Consider the following 20,138-nt stretch of genomic DNA (forward strand, 5'->3'; position numbering starts at 1 on the left):
GTACAAAATGAGTACCGTTATCACAGTCGTCATACTTTATGTTGCCGATGAAACTTCACATCTTAGCCCCCCATTCTTAATTTTGGAGGTTTCGTGACTGCAGGAATTATTCTTAGTTTTTTTCGGTAAAGTCACGTAGCCCCCCGCCCACGTTTTTAGCTGCCCCTGCCTTTGACCTCACCACCGTCTATGTAACCATATCATCATCATTCTCCCACCTCCACTCCCTTCCCTAAATCAACGTGTGTTTCCATTGTGAAAGCGACTGGCACGATTTATATTACTTTGCTTGAGCTGTTTTTGCAAATGATTCTGTGGTTCGGCATTGCCTTGGATAAACCCATTGACAGTAACAAAACCCAATGTCACCTTATTTAAGCTAATCGGAGAGTAAAAAGACAGCTGAAAGAAACAAAAAAATACAATGTTAACAATTGCTAAAAGATAATCAATTACAGCCCTTTATCAAGCCACTGTTGGATGAAAGCCTCCCCACGTCGTTTTGGTAATGGTTGGGGGGGGGGGGGGTTGTTTGACCATACTTCACCATGCTAGTCACTGTGGTTTGGTGAGCAAGGTGTGTCCAGCATCAGTACAGTTCCTATTCTGAATCACTCGCCGTCAAAGTTAAAGGTGGCCAGGAATCGAACTCAGGCTGTTGTGTGTTTTCGCGCAGTGGACTAACACCCCCCCCCCGCTCCTGTATGCATAAACGATAATTGTTATCCACTTTCTTTGCAAATAAAAACTGAGTCGATATCACTTTAACCTGGGATTATTTCCATTTCAACGCTCATTTCCCCACTCGGGCACAAATCTGCCACCTGCCCCGCACATGCGCGCGCTGTGTGAGTCCAGCCTTGCCCCGTGCTCTGCGTGGCACATGCGCATCAAGGCGTTGGCGTCGTTTCCATGCGGGGCCACTCGGAACACATTCCATCACATTTAAATGTAAAGCGGTTCAAATGCAAAGGGCCTCGTTTAGATTGAGGATAACTGTCAACGTGGGTCAGGTCAAAGCCCACCCCCGGGATCGCCCCGAATGTCGTCGTTCCGCGCGCAACTCGGTGCGGTCAACCCGTGACCTCCTGCCAGCGAGCCTTCGACACTTGACGTGGTCTCAAAGTGCACCTGGCCTGGCACAAGCACCGTGAGTTGATGTCACCGCCACTTAGTTGGCGAATGGGTGGCGTGTGGTTGTTGTTGTTGCATCTGCGTGAACCTCGGCAGAGCGCGGCGTCGCGACCGAGTTCAAGATTTTAGAATCCGCACGGAGATCGGCCGCTGTTACGGCTCAGCGCGTACTTCCTCCTGGATTTAATTAAGCGGAGCCACATTTGCAGAGTAGTGGGAACGCCAAGTGTAAACAATGGGACGTGCCAAGAAGTAGACGACGACGTTTAAGCCCTGGCATTCATTCCATTTGTAGTTACCCACCAGGCTAGGGTCGCTGCTTTTCATCGCATCGTTTGCAGGTTAATGATATCCGACTGTTTTGGCTACAGCAGAATGCTTTTGTTAAAGATTGAAACGCATACGCATCAATAGCCGTGTCAAGGGTCTTGTGGCAGTTTGGTGTACGCAACTAAACTCACAGTTGTCCGTGTAATTGATGTCCGTAGATTTTCACTGAGAGGCAGCTTGCCTATGGAGTGTAATCACAGCTTATATTTGGTGAGATGTTGCAGCTCCCAGTGAAGGGAACCTTCAGCACAACACACAAGTTCAGCGGCTGTTGTACGAGCAGTCACAGGGCCAGAGCGTTTTCATGTTTCCAATCAACTGCAATCCATCTCAGTGTTTGCTGTAAAACGCACTCGGTTAACACAGATAACTAAATATTGTTTGTGAAATGTTCACTTCAGTAACTTGTGCATTTTATATAACTTAAGAATTGTTTTGCTTCCAGGATACAATCTCAAGAATGAGCTGTTCACACACGGTTCCTATTTGAGGCACAGCTCTCCACCGTGAGAAATAGTGGATCGATGCATGCCCCATTTAATCCAGGTGATGATCGGTTCGAAGTCGGAAATGCAGCTGCACGATGAGGAGTGCCCATTATTACGGTATTGACCTGTTTCTGGTGCGTATTTTTGTGTTATCCCCTCGTATTTGTGGGTTTTCTCCAGGCATGCCGGGGGAGGGGGGGGTGTTAGTGAGAAACACAATCTGAACGCTGTACTGTTTGTACCCTATATTGCTATAGTGCCATGCCAATAGCGAGCATCGTGAGTACAAAACAAGGCGAGGTAGCCGCAGCGTGCCAAAGTAATTCCCGGAACGACGTTCCGGCCTGTTGCGGTTCACATTACAACTCCTTCCCCCACCCCACCTCGCACCTCCGATTAGCGCGGTTGGCTACGTACGGCGCGAAAGAAGTTCATCGTATGGTACACACACACATCAAGCAAGCAAGCAGCCTCCACTCACTCCATTCTCAGCGCTTCCAGCAAACAAAATTAAAATTAAACGGACCGCGCCGACCCCACGGGAGGGCGCCAAACGCGCCACGCCGCTGATTCAAGCTCGCGTCTCGCAAACAGCGCATTGAAGAAGGGGGCTCGCGAGAGAGAGGGGAGGGAGAGGAGGGAGGGGGGAGCACTCACACTCACTCAGAGCGCACGAGTCAATGAGGGCGAGACGCCGCGACGCAAGCCACGCGCAGCCACGCGCCGCGAGGAGCACGGGCAGCACGGGAGGAGTAGGAGGAGCATCATATGAAGCCGGCAGGGCAAAGGGGCTCGACTGAAACATCTCACACAGACTGAAGACAATTCGAGAGACGCAGCAACAACAACAACCACAGCAACAAGAAGAAAGCAAGCCGGGGGTGTCTCTCTGGGTCGCCTTGACTCTTCACAGGAGTGACAGTGTCTCTGGCAGCTTGTGCATGAGCCTTCGGAAGACGGTGACAGCCACGGACGAGTGACCCCGTGGGCAGGTAGGGAGCTGCTGGGGGAGTGACGTCATGGACAGGTAGGGAGCTGCTGGAGGAGTGACGTCATGGACAGGTAGGGAGCTGCTGGGGGAGTGACGTCGTGGACAGGTAGGGAGCTGCTGGAGGAGTGACGTCGTGGACAGGTAGGGAGCTGCTGGAGGAGTGACCCCGTGGGCAGGTAGGAAGCTGCTGGGGGAGTGACGTCGTGTACAGGTAGGGAGCTGCTGGAGGAGTGACGTCATGGACAGGTAGGGAGCTGCTGGGGGAGTGACGTCGTGGACAGGTAGGAAGCTGCTGGGGGAGTGACGTCGTGTACAGGTAGGGAGCTGCTGGAGGAGTGACGTCGTGGACAGGTAGGGAGCTGCTGGGGGAGTGACGTCGTGTACAGGTAGGGAGCTGCTGGGGGAGTGACGTCGTGGACAGGTAGGGAGCTGCTGGGGGAGTGACGTCGTGTACAGGTAGGGAGCTGCTGGAGGAGTGACGTCATGGACAGGTAGGGAGCTGCTGGGGGAGTGACGTCATGGACAGGTAGGGAGCTGCTGGGGGAGTGACGTCGTGGACAGGTAGGGAGCTGCTGGGGGAGTGACGTCATGGACAGGTAGGGTTCTGCTGGGGGAGTGACGTCGTGGACAGGTAGGGAGCTGCTGGGGGAGTGACGTCATGGACAGGTAGGGAGCTGCTGGAGGAGTGACGTCATGGACAGGTAGGGAGCTGCTGGGGGAGTGACGTCGTGGACAGGTAGGGAGCTGCTGGGGGAGTGACGTCGTGGACAGGTAGGGAGCTGCTGGGGGAGTGACGTCGTGGACAGGTAGGGAGCTGCTGGGGGAGTGACGTCATGGACAGGTAGGGAGCTGCTGGGGGAGTGACGTCGTGGACAGGTAGGGAGCTGCTGGAGGAGTGACCCCGTGGGCAGGTAGGAAGCTGCTGGGGGAGTGACGTCGTGTACAGGTAGGGAGCTGCTGGAGGAGTGACGTCATGGACAGGTAGGGAGCTGCTGGGGGAGTGACGTCGTGGACAGGTAGGAAGCTGCTGGAGGAGTGACGTCGTGGACAGGTAGGGAGCTGCTGGAGGAGTGACGTCGTGGACAGGTAGGGAGCTGCTGGGGGAGTGACGTCGTGGACAGGTAGGGAGCTGCTGGGGGAGTGACGTCGTGGACAGGTAGGGAGCTGCTGGGGGAGTGACGTCGTGGACAGGTAGGGAGCTGCTGGGGGAGTGACGTCATGGACAGGTAGGGAGCTGCTGGGGGAGTGACGTCGTGGACAGGTAGGGAGCTGCTGGAGGAGTGACCCCGTGGGCAGGTAGGAAGCTGCTGGGGGAGTGACGTCGTGTACAGGTAGGGAGCTGCTGGAGGAGTGACGTCATGGACAGGTAGGGAGCTGCTGGGGGAGTGACGTCGTGGACAGGTAGGAAGCTGCTGGAGGAGTGACGTCGTGGACAGGTAGGGAGCTGCTGGAGGAGTGACGTCGTGGACAGGTAGGGAGCTGCTGGGGGAGTGACGTCGTGGACAGGTAGGGAGCTGCTGGGGGAGTGACGTCGTGGACAGGTAGGGAGCTGCTGGGGGAGTGACGTCGTGGACAGGTAGGGAGCTGCTGGGGGAGTGACGTCGTGGACAGGTAGGGAGCTGCTGGGGGAGTGACGTCATGGACAGGTAGGGAGCTGCTGGGGGAGTGACGTCGTGGACAGGTAGGGAGCTGCTGGAGGAGTGACCCCGTGGGCAGGTAGGAAGCTGCTGGGGGAGTGACGTCGTGTACAGGTAGGGAGCTGCTGGAGGAGTGACGTCATGGACAGGTAGGGAGCTGCTGGGGGAGTGACGTCGTGGACAGGTAGGAAGCTGCTGGAGGAGTGACGTCGTGGACAGGTAGGGAGCTGCTGGAGGAGTGACGTCGTGGACAGGTAGGGAGCTGCTGGGGGAGTGACGTCGTGGACAGGTAGGGAGCTGCTGGGGGAGTGACGTCGTGGACAGGTAGGGAGCTGCTGGGGGAGTGACGTCATGGACAGGTAGGGAGCTGCTGGGGGAGTGACGTCGTGGACAGGTAGGGAGCTGCTGGAGGAGTGACCCCGTGGGCAGGTAGGAAGCTGCTGGGGGAGTGACGTCGTGTACAGGTAGGGAGCTGCTGGAGGAGTGACGTCATGGACAGGTAGGGAGCTGCTGGGGGAGTGACGTCGTGGACAGGTAGGAAGCTGCTGGGGGAGTGACGTCGTGTACAGGTAGGGAGCTGCTGGAGGAGTGACGTCGTGGACAGGTAGGGAGCTGCTGGGGGAGTGACGTCGTGTACAGGTAGGGAGCTGCTGGGGGAGTGACGTCGTGGACAGGTAGGGAGCTGCTGGGGGAGTGACGTCGTGTACAGGTAGGGAGCTGCTGGAGGAGTGACGTCATGGACAGGTAGGGAGCTGCTGGGGGAGTGACGTCATGGACAGGTAGGGAGCTGCTGGGGGAGTGACGTCGTGGACAGGTAGGGAGCTGCTGGGGGAGTGACGTCATGGACAGGTAGGGTTCTGCTGGGGGAGTGACGTCGTGGACAGGTAGGGAGCTGCTGGGGGAGTGACGTCATGGACAGGTAGGGAGCTGCTGGAGGAGTGACGTCATGGACAGGTAGGGAGCTGCTGGGGGAGTGACGTCGTGGACAGGTAGGGAGCTGCTGGGGGAGTGACGTCGTGGACAGGTAGGGAGCTGCTGGGGGAGTGACGTCGTGGACAGGTAGGGAGCTGCTGGGGGAGTGACGTCATGGACAGGTAGGGAGCTGCTGGGGGAGTGACGTCGTGGACAGGTAGGGAGCTGCTGGGGGAGTGACGTCGTGGACAGGTAGGGAGCTGCTGGGGGAGTGACGTCATGGACAGGTAGGGAGCTGCTGGGGGAGTGACGTCGTGGACAGGTAGGGAGCTGCTGGAGGAGTGACGTCGTGGACAGGTAGGGAGCTGCTGGGGGAGTGACGTCATGGACAGGTAGGGAGCTGCTGGGGGAGTGACGTCGTGGACAGGTAGGGAGCTGCTGGGGGAGTGACGTCATGGACAGGTAGGGAGCTGCTGGCTGGTAGTTGTAGGAGCCTTGAGAAGATCGTGACAGCCCCTGAGTAGTTAACACTCGAGCAGCGATTGGAAGAGTGACGCGTGGATAAAGAGAGGGGGCACTTGGAGGAGTGACACTTGACTGCTGGTAGTCGTAGAACGACGAAGACGAGGGGTGACAGCCCCCGGCCGTGTGACGCTTGGAACAGGGTAGAGATAGATTTCGATTTAAAGCTTTCGTGACTGCAGGGATTCATATTTTTGGTTCTTTCGGTAAAGTCGCGTAGAAGGGAAATAATAAAATAATACAAATAAAACATAATAAAATAATTCTCACGACGTTTCGGCCACAACGCAAGCAGCCGTCCACAGGTGAAGAACAGGTCTGTCGGAAAGACAGCGTCTGAATGAGGTCTGTCTTTCCGACAGACCTGTTCTTCACCTGAGGGCGGCTGCTTGCGTTGTGGCCGAAACGTCGTGAGAATTATTTTATTATGTTTTATTTGTATTATTTTATTATTTCCCTTCTACGTGACTTTACCGAAAGAACCAAGAAGAGGGTAGAGATACATTTTGATTTAAAGCTTTCGTGACTTGCAGGGATTCATATTCTTGGTTCTTTCGGTAAAGTCACGTAGAAGGGAAATACTAAAATAATATAAATATAAAACAATACAAATTTCTCACGACGTTTTGACTGCAACGTCGTGAAAATTGTTATTGTTTTATATTTATATTATTTTATTATTTCCCTTCTACGTGACTTTACCGAAAGAACCAAGAATATAGGGGTATAGATATTGATATAATTGCTCCTATTGCTGCCACGTTGATGTAGCGTGCAAGACTCGGGGGAGAGGGTAGTTGGGTGATGCGTCGCGCGTTCAGTAAATACTCGTGCGCTGCCTCTGAGCAAGAGCAGTGAACCCGGCCACTGATCGGAACGCCGCCGCTCTGCTCCGTGTCACGCGAGACACCTGCAGATTACTGCGATTGTGGAGCAAAGGGGCGAAGAAACCAAAACAAAACACCGACGACATTTCGGAACTCTTGTCGTTGTCGTTGTTTTTTTTGTGTTCCCCCAGCGTGCTGTGTCGGTCTGAGCTGACCCTCTCGTCCGCGAGCTGGCGGCGGCGAGGGTTTGAACCTGAGTCCCGGGGTGGAGGAGGAAGAGTGAGGAGGGAGTGACGAGGAGGAGGAGGAGTGCTGCAAGTGGCGCAGGCGGCGGGGGGGGGACAAAAAAGCGCTCTCTGGAGTTTGTCGTCTCGACCAAAAAAAGCATCCCCACCCAAGGGCGCGCGGAAGCTCTGCCGAAAATAAAGATCACAGCGCAAGAGAAGGCGGCAGGGCCGTCAGCCAGGGACCTGGGGGCAAACATGACGTGGCAATGCTCAGGGTAAGGCGGCACACCGGGACGATCGCACCACGCGTGGGGTTCAAGAGCGACACGTGGTGGCCTATCTCTCTCACTCACTCACACGTGCGCGCGCGCGCAGCGAGACGCGGCTGCTCACTGTTACACGACCAGCGCTGTCGCTGGGATGGCTTTCGGAATGAATCGTGTCACTTTGATTGTTATCGAAGCATGTGTGTGTTTGTGTGTTGAACTTCTTTCGCACCGTACGTAGCCAGCCGTGATAATCGGAGGTGCGGCAGGGGGGGAGACAACAAACTGAACACAAACAGCAGTTGCTAGGAAAAGTATTTCTCGACGATGTGTGGGTGTCTGGCTGTAGTTCGGCGTGATTTTGTCCGACGTTTCGCGTCACGTGCTGGGGGGGAGACGTCTTCAGAGGAAACTGAGTCGAGTTGCTCTTCAGTTCCGTGAAGGAGATCTCGCCGAACGGTCGCAAAACGTGTCCAACAAACACAAATCGGAGGATGATAGAGCTACAAACGCGAGCAGCTACGCAGTAGTAATGCAGTCCTGTATGATCATTCCTGTTGAATTTAATGTTGGAATCGGCTGCTTGGCCGGGAAGAGTTGTCCTGGCTAGGACTGCTGGTATCGGTGAAAGGTTTTCCAAGCGCTGCCTATCCGATGAAGAGGTATTCATTTGTGTTCGCTTGGTATGAATCGGAGTTGGTTACGCGACTGTTGCTTTGCTGAGAATGTCAAATGGGTTGGTTCGGAATGTACTTTCGGAGGTTGGTTAAACGTTAGAACAGTCACATGAGTTGTGGTAGTTGTTGACTGGTTAAGAGCTGCCGGTTGAGTAGTAATTGTGTTCGTGAATGCTGCATAATTACATACAGGTGCTTGGTAGAGTATTGGTTATGGTAGCTGGTGACTGGTTAACATAGCGGTGGTTTACTTGAGGATGACTTTAGTTGCCTGGGATAGCCGGTGGGTGGCTAATAATTGATTGTGGTAGTTGGTTGGGTAGCTGGACATCTGTGAAAAAGCTTCAGAGCTCATCGGATTTCTCAAGAATACATACATATTGTAACTCTGAGCTAGGAATTGCTCGTGTTGATTGGATACGAACGATAGTGATTGGCGGTTGGTTTAACAATGCGACAGGATGATTTATATGTAGACTGTTGGGGCATTTCTGAATCGCTGGGTTATCTTACAAGGTGCGTGCAGTCTGGCTAAGGGCTATGTGTAAAATCTGTTATGTGTTGAAAACTATTGGAGCGATGCTGTTGCATGTCTGTGTGTCTGTCACACGTAGAAACGAAACGCACAGGCACATTGGACGTGCAGAAATTTTTATTACTGTTGTACAATAACTTCATGATTCAGCAAAGTAACAAAATAAATATGTATGTTTGCTGAACTTCCTTCACACGGCACGTAACCAATCATACTCATCGGAGGTGCTGGGGAAGGACAACATTAATAAAGTATTAATGTACAGCTGCTTGTCATTCCACTGCTGGATGAAGTAAGTCATCCCCAACTTCATGTCAGTCACGGGGGGGGGGGGTGGGTTGTTTGACCATACTTCACCACGATTGTCAGTTCGGGTGGCGGTGAAGGGCGGGTGGGGTACGCCAAAGGGGCTGGGGGGGTTAAGGGAAATCACTCGTCACTGACGTGAACCGTGGCGGCCGGGAATAGAATTCGGGTCGGAGGGTTCACATCGCCGTTGCGCTAACCACTGCGCCACCGCTCCACCGCTGATGTCACGTTTCGTGCCCCCCCTCCCCACCGCTTTCACCAACCCGCATTGACCGGTGCGGTGAAGTAAGGCCTAATTACTCACTGCTGGATGAGGGAAGCCGCCTATTTGGCAGTCGTAGATGTTCAAAAAGGCGCTCTCACACGTACACGCAGCGTATTCTGCGGATCATAAGACGCTCCGGCAAAGCAAGACTCACAAGCGCCCACCCCACCTCGCACTTTTACTTTAGAACGCAAGGGAAGGAAGTTGCCCTCTTACAATCCGATGATTATGGTGCACGGACTCTTAACCGACCCTCGTTTTATTTAACACGTTTTGCCGAGCTTCGTGTCAACACATAAATACCAAAGCAGTACGAGATATCTTTATGAAAAAAAAATCCACGCTGACAGCGAGTGCGCACTGATTGTGCTGATTGTGTGTGGTAAACTCCCAGTGAGTTGGACCCCGTTTATGTCACGTTCAACCTGTAGATATCTGCAAGGTGCGGTGCCTTCTCTCCCTCCTCCCCCTCGTCGCCTTATCCCTCTCGTGCGCGTGGACTGCGCGGCTGTATATCTGTGGCATGCGCTTACATAATGGAAGTTTAAACAAGGCGACTTGTAAAGTGCGCGCTGAAGCCGCGTGGCTCCGAACCTATCGTGCCCTTCGCTCGGGGTTGGCAAAGGGCGGTGGTGTAAACAGCACTTTGTGTGCCGTCACAGCAACACACTGCGGGGTATGGGGAGCCTGGGTTCGCGACTCCTGCGTGTGGAGTATGCTGTTACGTTCTCCACCGGTTGTTTTGCGTGGGGTTTTTACTGTCATAACAAAATAACCCAACAAAACAAACCAACTACACTATGGGAACCTCATTTGCCAGTAAAAATATGATAATTGGTTTTTTACCCTTCTATCTGGCAACAAAACTGACACCTTTTTACAAGGAGTCATGTTTGCATAGACCGCAATACCTGCAGTCATAATACAAACAAAAGAACATAACTCTGATAATGTGCACTGTCCTTGAAGTTGATTGGTCCACACCCGAGACAGCTTTCCTTAGAGCCTAGTCTCACATGGGTTGGACAAGATGACGCCAAAAGGCGCATCTGGTCCAACCCATGTGAGACTAGGTAAAAAGGTGTCAGTTTTGTTGCCAGATAGAAGGGTAAAAAACCAATTATCAAACCAAACCAAACCACCGCTCACATGCAAAGTAATTGGTGTTGGCCCAAACAACCCCAAAACATCGAAGTAAAAACAAAACACGTGAAAACGACTCAGTTGGGATGACACGTGGCAATGATGATGATGATTACGTTTGTGTTGCAGAGATGTTGGTGTTACCATCGGGGTTGCCATGCCCGCTCTCTGGATCCTCCTCTCGTTCTGCGTCCTCAGTGGCGAGGTAAGGCAACGTACTGTACATGTACATGTATACAGTAAACGAATACAAGTCACATGCGATTTCCTGCTCAAACGAGCATTGAGGTGCCTCTCGTCTCCTCCTTCAGAGTCACGAGTCAGTGGTGGGAATTCCTCATTCCGGTGGCAGGGGCCAGTTTATCCATACACGAAACCACCGTTGATTTCCCCACAAAGCGGTTGGCATTTTATTGATCCCCCGCCCCCGGAGGGATGATGGGTTGGGTCAACGCCAAACCAGCCTTTGAACTGGCAATCGGAAGGGCCGCTCAACTCACCACGTGGCAAGCCGTGTACGCTGCAGCCACTGGCTGAATTTCTCACTCGACGTTCGGGGAACGGCGGTGGTGTTGTTCCAGCTGAGATTAAAAACCGCGGTACGACCCACGCTGTGACGTGCGTGACTTGTTTGCGGGGTTGGATACAAATGCTCAAGGAGGTTGGGGAGGGAGGGACACATGACCCTCATTATAATCACTAACATTCCTGCCACCACCGTCATCACCATTAACACTATCATTATTACGGTATTAAGACCATCATCATGACTTTAAGAATGTATAAGGGAGGCTGAACCTTCAGCAGGGGGAGGGGGGGCAATGTCAGCTCCCTCCACCACCCCCTTGCTACTAAGAGGCTGTGTCCAGTCCGGTTTTTTTTATCCACTGCTGGATGAGATATACTACTGAGCTGTGCTCGTTTCTGTTGTGGCTCCCAAACCAGTGGTGGGAATTCTACCTGTTTTTATTGCAGGGAATATTTGGTCTTCGCCTGACGCAACCGACCTCCCACGCACTCGAAAAACACTTTGCGTACTGCTTTGGCAGGGGTCTACTGGCACACATCGAACACCACAGTGTTGTTACCTCCATCGCCTCTTCTTCGGCAACGGTAACGGTAAAGGTTGATCCAAGTCTGACTTCTCACGGAGTGGTGACAGCTCACCACGTGGGGCTCACTGTGTGTTCTTCCGATATTCGGAAGCCACTGGAGATATGGCCCTTTAAAATCTGGACTGAAAACGAATTTCTTGATAACTGCTTTTTGTGTTTCGTTTATTTGTCCTTTCCCCGCACCTCCGATTATCACGGTTGGCTTACGTACGGTGCGAAAGAAGTTAAACATACATACTGAAATGGTGGGATGGGTCTCCCCAGTAGCTGAGTCTACCTAGTGCCATAGCCAGGGCTGACATTCTAATGGAATATTTTCTGGGAGTCCCCCGATCTCTCGGGTTCCCCCACCCACCCCTGCAGTCACGGGGTGGTGGGGGAGTGGGCTCGGCAAAGAACATTTTCAGGAGCCCAGCCTCAGGCAGTTTTGGCTGACATTAAACCCTGGGCTTAGTGTGGTTGGCATGGGCCCTGGTGCAACGAGTGCAATGGGGCCCCCTCCTGTCTACCTTCATCGTATTCGTAGCCCAGAGTTTCTGTTATTCCGGACAATAGTCGACCCCACACTTGGGACTTGCACGCGAGTGCAGCGTTTGCACGCGGGAGCCTGCCGCTCTAGAAATTGCGCGAATCTTCATCGTTACGTGTCTTTGGATTAAGTAAGTCATCCACGGTCTGTTAAGGCTGCTATACGGGGGATATTTGTCTTTGTATGTGGGGATCAGTAGTGTAGTGGTTAGCGCGCTGCACTAGGAACCTGGCGACCCGAGTTCGATTCCCATTCACGGCTAACACCAGTGACGATTATCTGAACCCCAATGTCGACTCAGCCTCAAATGAGTGCCTGGTGCGATGTGAAAACGTCGCCACTGGGGAGACAAAGGTGACCGGGCGTGGTGCTGGTCACCCATTCCCCCGTGTGACGTTCCGGCCTGCATAGGCACTCACTAGCAGCACTTGCCCCAACAGTCTGTTAAGGCTATACGGGGATGTTTGTCTTTTATACAGGACCGCAGTACATCTACATGTGACATATCACAGTCCGTGTTTTGTGAAATGCAGCCTATGGCACGCGGTGCTCAAAAAACGGCCTTCTGCTTATCCGATCGCGATCGCTAACGTAAGGAGTTCTTTGCGAGAGAGATAAATGGGGGACGCGAGCAACGCGTTATTAAATAACGAACGTCGGCGTTGACGGCGCGGGCACCGGGGCGGCGGCGGCAGCTACCTGCACATTCCCGTGTCAGAGGTTCAAGAGAGACGCACCGACTCCCACGCGTCAATCTCAATCGGCGATCAACAGCCATTACCTGTTGCACAACGGTGTTTGGGGACGTGGTGTTAGGTTGCTCTGCGCCGAGTTGGCTGCAGGTATAAAGTGATGCTCGAGTGACATTTTCTGTTAGCCCATTTGGCCGTCATTCGTTCCAACGTTGCGCGCGCGCTTCGCTTGCATTCGCCGGTAGTCGGTATCTTGCCGGCGGCAGTTTTTCGTTGAGGTGCGTGCGCGACGCGAGCAACCCGCCGCGCACTCTCGCCGTGCGTGCGTGCGTTTGGCTTGTACCGCGTGTTTTTGTTGGCATGACGTCCGACGTTTTAACTCCAAAAAGCGTGGCAGCGAAACGTTGGACACCGCGCCGGCACAATATAAAGTCACAGTGGAGAGGCGCCCGGCACGGTCGCGAACACCTCTGCAGTCGTACTTTATCATGATTATACACGTTCCTTGCGTGCTGTCACCAACGAACGGACAAATCACCCATCAGGTGCAACTGGTGTATGTACCCCATAGTGCGAGACAAACCCAGCATCGAAGGGGTCCCAGAGATGCCCGGGAGCCTTGCAGGGAAAGGCAAATGTCGATCGGTCGCTTTCTTTGCACGTTTAATGTAGATCCCATATTTGATCACGTATCCGTTAAAACCACCCCTTTTGTTCCCCCTGATTAAATTGTGCTCAGGGGACCTGGGATGTCCATGTGCTGGCCATGTCTATCTATACATTAAACATCGCTGTATTTAGCCTCTTACGTTCGGACATGCACACCTGACTTTGGTATTGCAGGCAGGGTGGGCAGCTGTCTGAGTTGACAAAATCAAGAGCGTTCTCTGGATTTTGCTGATCCTGGGAGTTTTGAGTGTGAGCCGTGACCTCTACCCCTCGGACCTCCCAGCTGCACTGAGCCTCCCACTCTTTGTGCCAGGCCTCCCAAATGCCCACCCCTGTACTCCAGACCTCCTCTTCGAATCTCTCAAACCTTTCCATCGAGGCATTTCAACATTCATCCTGGGCTTTCAAAAGTCATTTCCTGGGCTCCCATCCTTGTACCTGGGAATTTTGACTTCCCCTTCGTATTTTTGACCACTTTTTCAGGTATCTTGACATCCCAGTCCACGATTTCCAACCTGGCCTATATCGCCCTATTTCCTTATTGTGCATTTTAAAAAACCTCTCAAGGATCTTACTTCCTCTCTCCTGGTCTCACATCCTCCTCCCCCTCTTCTCTCTACCATTCTGCCTGGTGTTTCTGACCTCTGCACTGGCAATTCCATGACCTCCTGACCTGCCCACAGGATGTTTCAACCTCCCTCTCAAGGCTGCCTGTTCGTGAGCTCCCTGAACTTCTACCGGGGATCTTCTGACTTGTATGCCAGGACTGTGTGTCTTTTTAATGTTTTGGATGTCCTAAATTCCCCACCAAGCTGCCTGAGCTCATGCCCTGGCCTGTGCATGGCGAGATATTTTAAAATGTTGTAGTTAACAGCAAATCACGAAAAACGGATTTCCCATCACACGTGATATTGTGTTTGCCAAGCTCATGTTGTAAGATTGTGCTTCCGCAGTATCGTGTGCGCGCTTGCTGATGAATGGGTGGTTAGATCTTGGGAATGATGCTCAGGAGGAACAAGGAAAGTGGTCGCTGTTATCAAACCACTCCCACGAGGGCAATTCTAACATAAACCCAGTTTTACTTAACGCGTACATATGTATGCAGTGAAGAGTAATTTAATCAATTGATGTTTGCATCAGTCACAAGATCAAAGTTCATATGTGTAGTTCAAATGAGCTATTTTACAACCAATGAATGTTTTAACTAAATATTTGACATTGCACTTTATTGTATTTTAAAGCTTATTTTTGCATTTCATTGGTCAATTGCTACTAAAGGCAACGTATATGACCACAATAAATGTGATTGCAAAAGAAAGAAAATAGCAAAATAAAAGTGGTATAGCAGCCCTTTAAAACCCAGATTATTTTGACCTACAGAATAAGGATTGCACTGGATGCAGTTTTTTTGCATTTCAAACGAGGAGCCAATGTGCCGTGCACATTGGGTTAAATACAGGAGCAACAAGATACCTGACACAACCGGTACATTTCACTCGTTACCTCAGTTAATGCGTGACACCCGCCCTCATCTCGCATTTGAATTATCGTCGTTCTCTGCACAGCGTGACTCGTAAATCGCAACGTGTTTTCATCTCTTAATTCCGGTCAATTGGCAACACGGTGACAGGTGGCTGCAGTCCCTCAGCATCATTTCCCCCCCTCTGGATGACGAGGGGCGGAGGAGGAGGAAATTGGAGCCGTCATTAAAACCGCTTTTGTGGTTTGCCGTGTTTGCGGCGATGACGAGATTGTCATATTCCTCCGCGGCTTCAGTGGCTCGAATCGCCATTCGGCACGCGGAGCGCTGCGCTGCGCACAGAGGTAACTCCGCAGCCGAGCCTCGAGTGGATGATTTATTTGTGCGGTTGGCACCCAACATTGTTTTCTTTCCCCGGGTTCAGTGCATGGGCAGAGTTGTGGGGGGGGGGAGGTGCACGTGGGGGCAACACCCCAGGCAAACTTAACACTTTTATACATTTATTTTCTGTCGTTTACAATTAAGATTAAAACTAAAGTCATTATATTCACCTGTGATTCCGAATGTGAGGGACAAAGCGAACCCCTGCTCCCCCCCCCCCCCCCCCAATATAGACGTTAAACTCCGCCTCTGGTTCAGTGGCAGGGTTTGCAGGGTCTCCGTGCATGCATAGCTCAAAAGACAAAGAAATTTGATTTCAGCTGGGAGAACCCGATGAGCTATGAAGCTCTTCGTCGCACGTGTCCGGAAATCTCCACTTATGAATGCACCACATGAGGGAGTTGTTGTGGCCTGAGCTATACCTGACCGCCTTTGTCTCCCCGGTGAGAATGTTTCCACGCCACTCGAGATACTCGTTAAAGGCTGAGTAGACCGGTTCAGATATTCGCTGGCGGTTCTGGCCATGAGTGGGAACTGATCGAAGGTCTTCCGGTTTGTGGCGCAGTGCAATAGGTCCTCACGACAGCACTTGTGCCAACAGCCTCTGTAAGCTATACGGGGGATCTTTGTCTCTGTGGTTCTGCAGGACACTTAATCAGATGAGCACAGGAACCCCCCCAACAGAGGTGCTTTCTGAGATGAACACAGCAGAAATTATGCAAGTTGTAGGTTCATCATCAGAGACAGATGATTTGGTGTCAGTGCATCCTCCCAAAGGATTGCACACGAACGGCTGTGGCGTGTTTGCACATTCGACTACAAACGTATTGTATTGAACTAAAACTTTGACATGTTATACGGAACTTGAATTCACTACGTTTGAGTTATTTTGATGTAATGTGTTGCTTAAATAAAAACATGTTGGTCAGCTTCCACAAATGTAAAGCAAGGCCCTTTTTTGTGCCATCATATTGACTGACTTTTGTACTAATTATCCATAATTATTTGAGGGGTTTTTTCTCCATCCCCTCTTCTCTGTATTTTACTTATAATACTCAAGGCTTCCTTGTGAAGAAAAAAAAGACTCAATATCTCATTGGCTTCTTGCCGGGGAAATGATCAAACGACTGGAATTGTAACGGCTGTCTGCACACATCCATAGGATTTTGTAACGGAAGCAATTCTATTTCAGATCAATTCGATTTTTTCCTAGAAATACACTTTTGATAAGTAAATTATAGAGAGGGGGAAAAATGTGACCTCTCTCGTGTGAGATGTCTACAAGGCGAGGGCGTGCCATCGAGTTTGTTGAGGGTAATTTATGAGTACCGTCTTCCCTCAAGGTATGTGCAGTTTGCTTGGCTCAGTCTGGTTCCGTATCTCACTCGACGGGAAGATAAATCAGCTGCCAGGAACCGGTGCTCAAGACAACGTTCAAGTCCAAGGCTTATAGGCCGGAGAGGATTAGAACCCAAATACAATACAAACATTTAAATTACAACATCAGCTTGAATTTACTAAATCGTTCCAATGTAAACACATCGTAAGTGTATTTTTGCTTAAGAAATATGTTTCGTGATTTTTCCTCCACTTGTTATTGAACAAAATTTTACCTTTGCCCTAATAATTCGGCTATATTTGACTTAATGGCCCCAGGCACTATTTATGTGCTATATTGTTCACAATAGCCTTGTGTGTGACATGGATCATGTTTCAAAATGAATCAAGACCTTAGTAATCCGCAAGGTTATTAAGGCCACAATACACAGAGAGGGCACATGTCCACACCCCTAGTCAACGCGATGTTAATAAGGCATCGATTGTATGTTGTGTATCAATGGTTTTGTCGCACTGACGTTCCCTGCGCACATTCAACATTTCTCCTGCACGGTATCCATGCCGCAGCCTGTGCTACTCCCACATTCCCACCACCCCTCCCCGCTGGTTGAGAACAGCTGAAATAGCCCTTCAATAAGTTCAGTCGTAGTGGTGGTGAATCCTGAGAGTGATGGTGGCATTTAAAAGACTATAACAATTTTTTTTATTTTACCAGGTAAGGCCCACTTAGTTATACAGCGTTTGTTTCAGAAGCGACCTGGCCACAAATGATAGCTCGACGCTTAAGTGGCTTAGCAGGTGGACATTTACAGCGGCCAAATGCTCTAAACGCACATTGATTCTAAATGTGGAGGGGAAAAAACCGGAGGACCCGTAGAAAAATCCACACGACCACGGGAAGAACATGCAAACTTCACGTACAGCAGGCGTCAGGCTCGAGATCGATACCAGGTGAGGTAATTAACGTCTCGCCTCCGTGGCGCCCACCGTTTGTGTTGGGCAGGCTGGCAGCAGGCCTGCGGCGCTGCTGTCGCGGCCGAAGCGGCAGGCGCTCTCCGTGGGCGAGTGGGGGCCCTGGTCAGCCTGGAGCCCGTGCTCCCTCTCCTGCGGCGGCGGCGTCACCCTCCGGAGCAGGCGGTGTGCCTCCAGGTGCGGTCCACTCGCTCGCGCCCCCGCTCACCCGCGCCGTAGTCATGTCAGACTCGCCATCGGCAGCAGCGTCGTCGTCAAATTTTCACTCGGCTGGCTTGGGGTTAGGGTTGGCTACGTACAGTGCGAAAGAAGTTCAACATACATGCATACATTGGGGTAAGGCACTACCACTAGAGTACCGGATATACGATATGCCTATCCATAATAATCCTATGTTATAGTACCCTATGTTGTTGTACACTATATTGCTATTATTCTATGGACAGGTTTGTATCATGAGGACAAAGTAAGGGGCGATGGATGACCAGAAACGGATCACAGGCAGTAGTTATATCAAGTTAGCCATACTCATCAACATCATCGTTGTCATCATCATCCTAAACCCACTCATTCATTAATAATGAATAGCAAAAATAGATGTTTTCTTGAGCTAATGTGATTTTTGGAGCTCAAGGAACTTCTCCCAAATTCATTGACGATTTTTTAAAATATTATTTCATAGCAGGCTCATAAAACATAGCAGTCCACCACAGTGGACATGATGATGCATGAGAGGGTTAAGACCACAAACATGTCATAGCCAGGTGTCTTTTGGGGTTTAAAGTCTGTGTTGAGGCACTGGGCCAGTGCTGCTGAGATTCTGGATAAAAATTAGGGGTCACCACCTGAAATTAAAATCCAGGTGATTAAGTTGTAGCTATGAGATGACCACTCGCAGCCTATCCAACTGTCACTGCACACAACCACCACTGAGTGTTGATGTAGCGAAAAAAGCACGAGCGTTGCGTTATCGAGCTCGCACAATCCATTTGACAGATATGCACAGAGTGAGCAATTTACACACGCAATTATTTGCACTGACATAATCTAGAGGTTGTACTAAGAAACAACACCTTAAGTGGTATCAGGTATCGGCATGGAGAATTGTTTTTACTTGCTTCCCCAAAAGTGACAGTCCACTACTGTTGTATTAAGTTCTAATAAATGCAAATGTTTGCTCTGTGCCTCTACTAGTGTTGGTTAAACATTTTGGAATATATTTAATATATATGTTAAATCATCAGAAACTATGCCATTAGTTGTGAACTGCATGTAGCCTGTTTATTCATTTTACATTCATATATTTTAAAATATTATTTGTAAGAACTTTATTCATCACGAGTGACATTTAGCTAAATACCGAATAAGAACTATTTGCAGTTTACTGTTTTTTTTGGCAGAACTGATTAGCAAAAGTGGTTGCGAGGGTTTAATGGTGCTTTAAAGTTATCGAAGGAGCAATGTTCGTGCTGAACTACGTTTAACTTTGGATCACAAGACAGCAACAACAGGCATTAGTAACTTCGGCAAGGTCCGGCCCTCAGAGTTATGTTCATATTTGTTTATATGCAGCAACTGGAATGCAAAGCAACGATGACATTTCGTACTAAATTCACATGTCTAATGGTAAATTATAGAGCTTTGAAAGGTTCAATATTTAATTAATACTTTTCTAGAAGTGACTTTTTTTCTCTCCAAAATTCCCACCAAGAGCCTGTTTGAGAATGCAGTCACCGTCTTAACGCTTCCACAGTCTACACGACCTGGTGGCGATTGTGAACGTGCGTTTGCCCATCGTTTGTTGCCAATGCTTTGATTACTATTTATTTCAACCCACGCAGATTTCCGGACACAGAGCCCTGTCAGGGGGACGAGCGCCAGTACCAGGCGTGCAACATGGTGGTGGTACGGTACTAATTATTTGATATTCAATTTAGCACGGTTGACTATGTACGATGTGAATACGTTCAACATACATACAACATACATACATACATCCATACATACATACAACATACATACATACAAACATACATACATACATCAATACATACATACAGAAAGAGGAGGTGAAGCTTTTGGTGGATCGTATAATTCGCATTGTCCATAATAGAGGTTTTTTGGGTTAGATCGCGTAAATATAAATATCATGGGACCTCCTTTGCCAGCACCAAAATATGAGAATAGGTTTTCCCCTTTTTTCTGGCAACAAAACAGGTGGTGTTGAGATGTTAAAATACCAAACTGAAACCTTTTACAATTAATCATGTCTGCATTAACCACAATACTTGGGGTCAGAATGAAAAAAAAACGGGCTCTGATAATAAATGCATTTTTTTAAACTGATTGGTCCACACCAATTTTGTTGCCAGAAAAAGGGGAACATCTATTTTCAAATATAAATATATAAATATGTTGTGAAACTCGCCCTGTGGTGGACCCGTGGTGGCCAGTTTAACGACACATTTATATTTACGCGATCTAACCCAAAAAAACCCTCTAATATGGATAATATTGGTCGCAAAAGCCTACGTGTTACACATTATTAGCATTATTCCACAGATATTACTCCTCTTATCTTTGCGGCTTTCAGCAGCTAATGCTCGGATAATGGGATGAATTTGGTGCTTCCAGGAGACCACAGCCAGTGGTTTGTTACCTGCAGATAAGCAATGGATAATACGGTGACCCCTCCTCTC

At 50.3% G+C, this 20,138-nt stretch overlaps 1 protein-coding gene across 2 annotated transcripts in view; it reads left to right on the plus strand.

Moving 5' to 3' along the window:
- Positions 1–2,658: 2,658 nt before the first annotated feature.
- Positions 2,659–20,138, plus strand: part of ADAMTSL5 (ADAMTS like 5) — a 48,044-nt gene continuing 30,564 nt past the window's right edge. Inside the window, exons 1-5 of one of the 2 annotated variants that reach the window (XM_078885872.1) lie at positions 2,659–2,944; positions 7,033–7,343; positions 10,393–10,468; positions 17,471–17,616; positions 19,281–19,344. In XM_078885872.1, the coding sequence (XP_078741998.1) occupies positions 7,324–7,343; positions 10,393–10,468; positions 17,471–17,616; positions 19,281–19,344 (306 nt within the window). In that variant the 5' untranslated portion in view covers positions 2,659–2,944; positions 7,033–7,323. Of the gene's footprint in view, positions 2,945–6,791; positions 7,344–10,392; positions 10,469–17,470; positions 17,617–19,280; positions 19,345–20,138 lie in introns of those variants that run through there. The other variant, XM_078885880.1, reaches the window with a different exon arrangement.

The sequence above is a fragment of the Lampetra fluviatilis genome, chromosome 3, assembly GCF_964198595.1.
Source record: "Lampetra fluviatilis chromosome 3, kcLamFluv1.1, whole genome shotgun sequence".
Taxonomy (NCBI): domain Eukaryota; kingdom Metazoa; phylum Chordata; class Hyperoartia; order Petromyzontiformes; family Petromyzontidae; genus Lampetra; species Lampetra fluviatilis.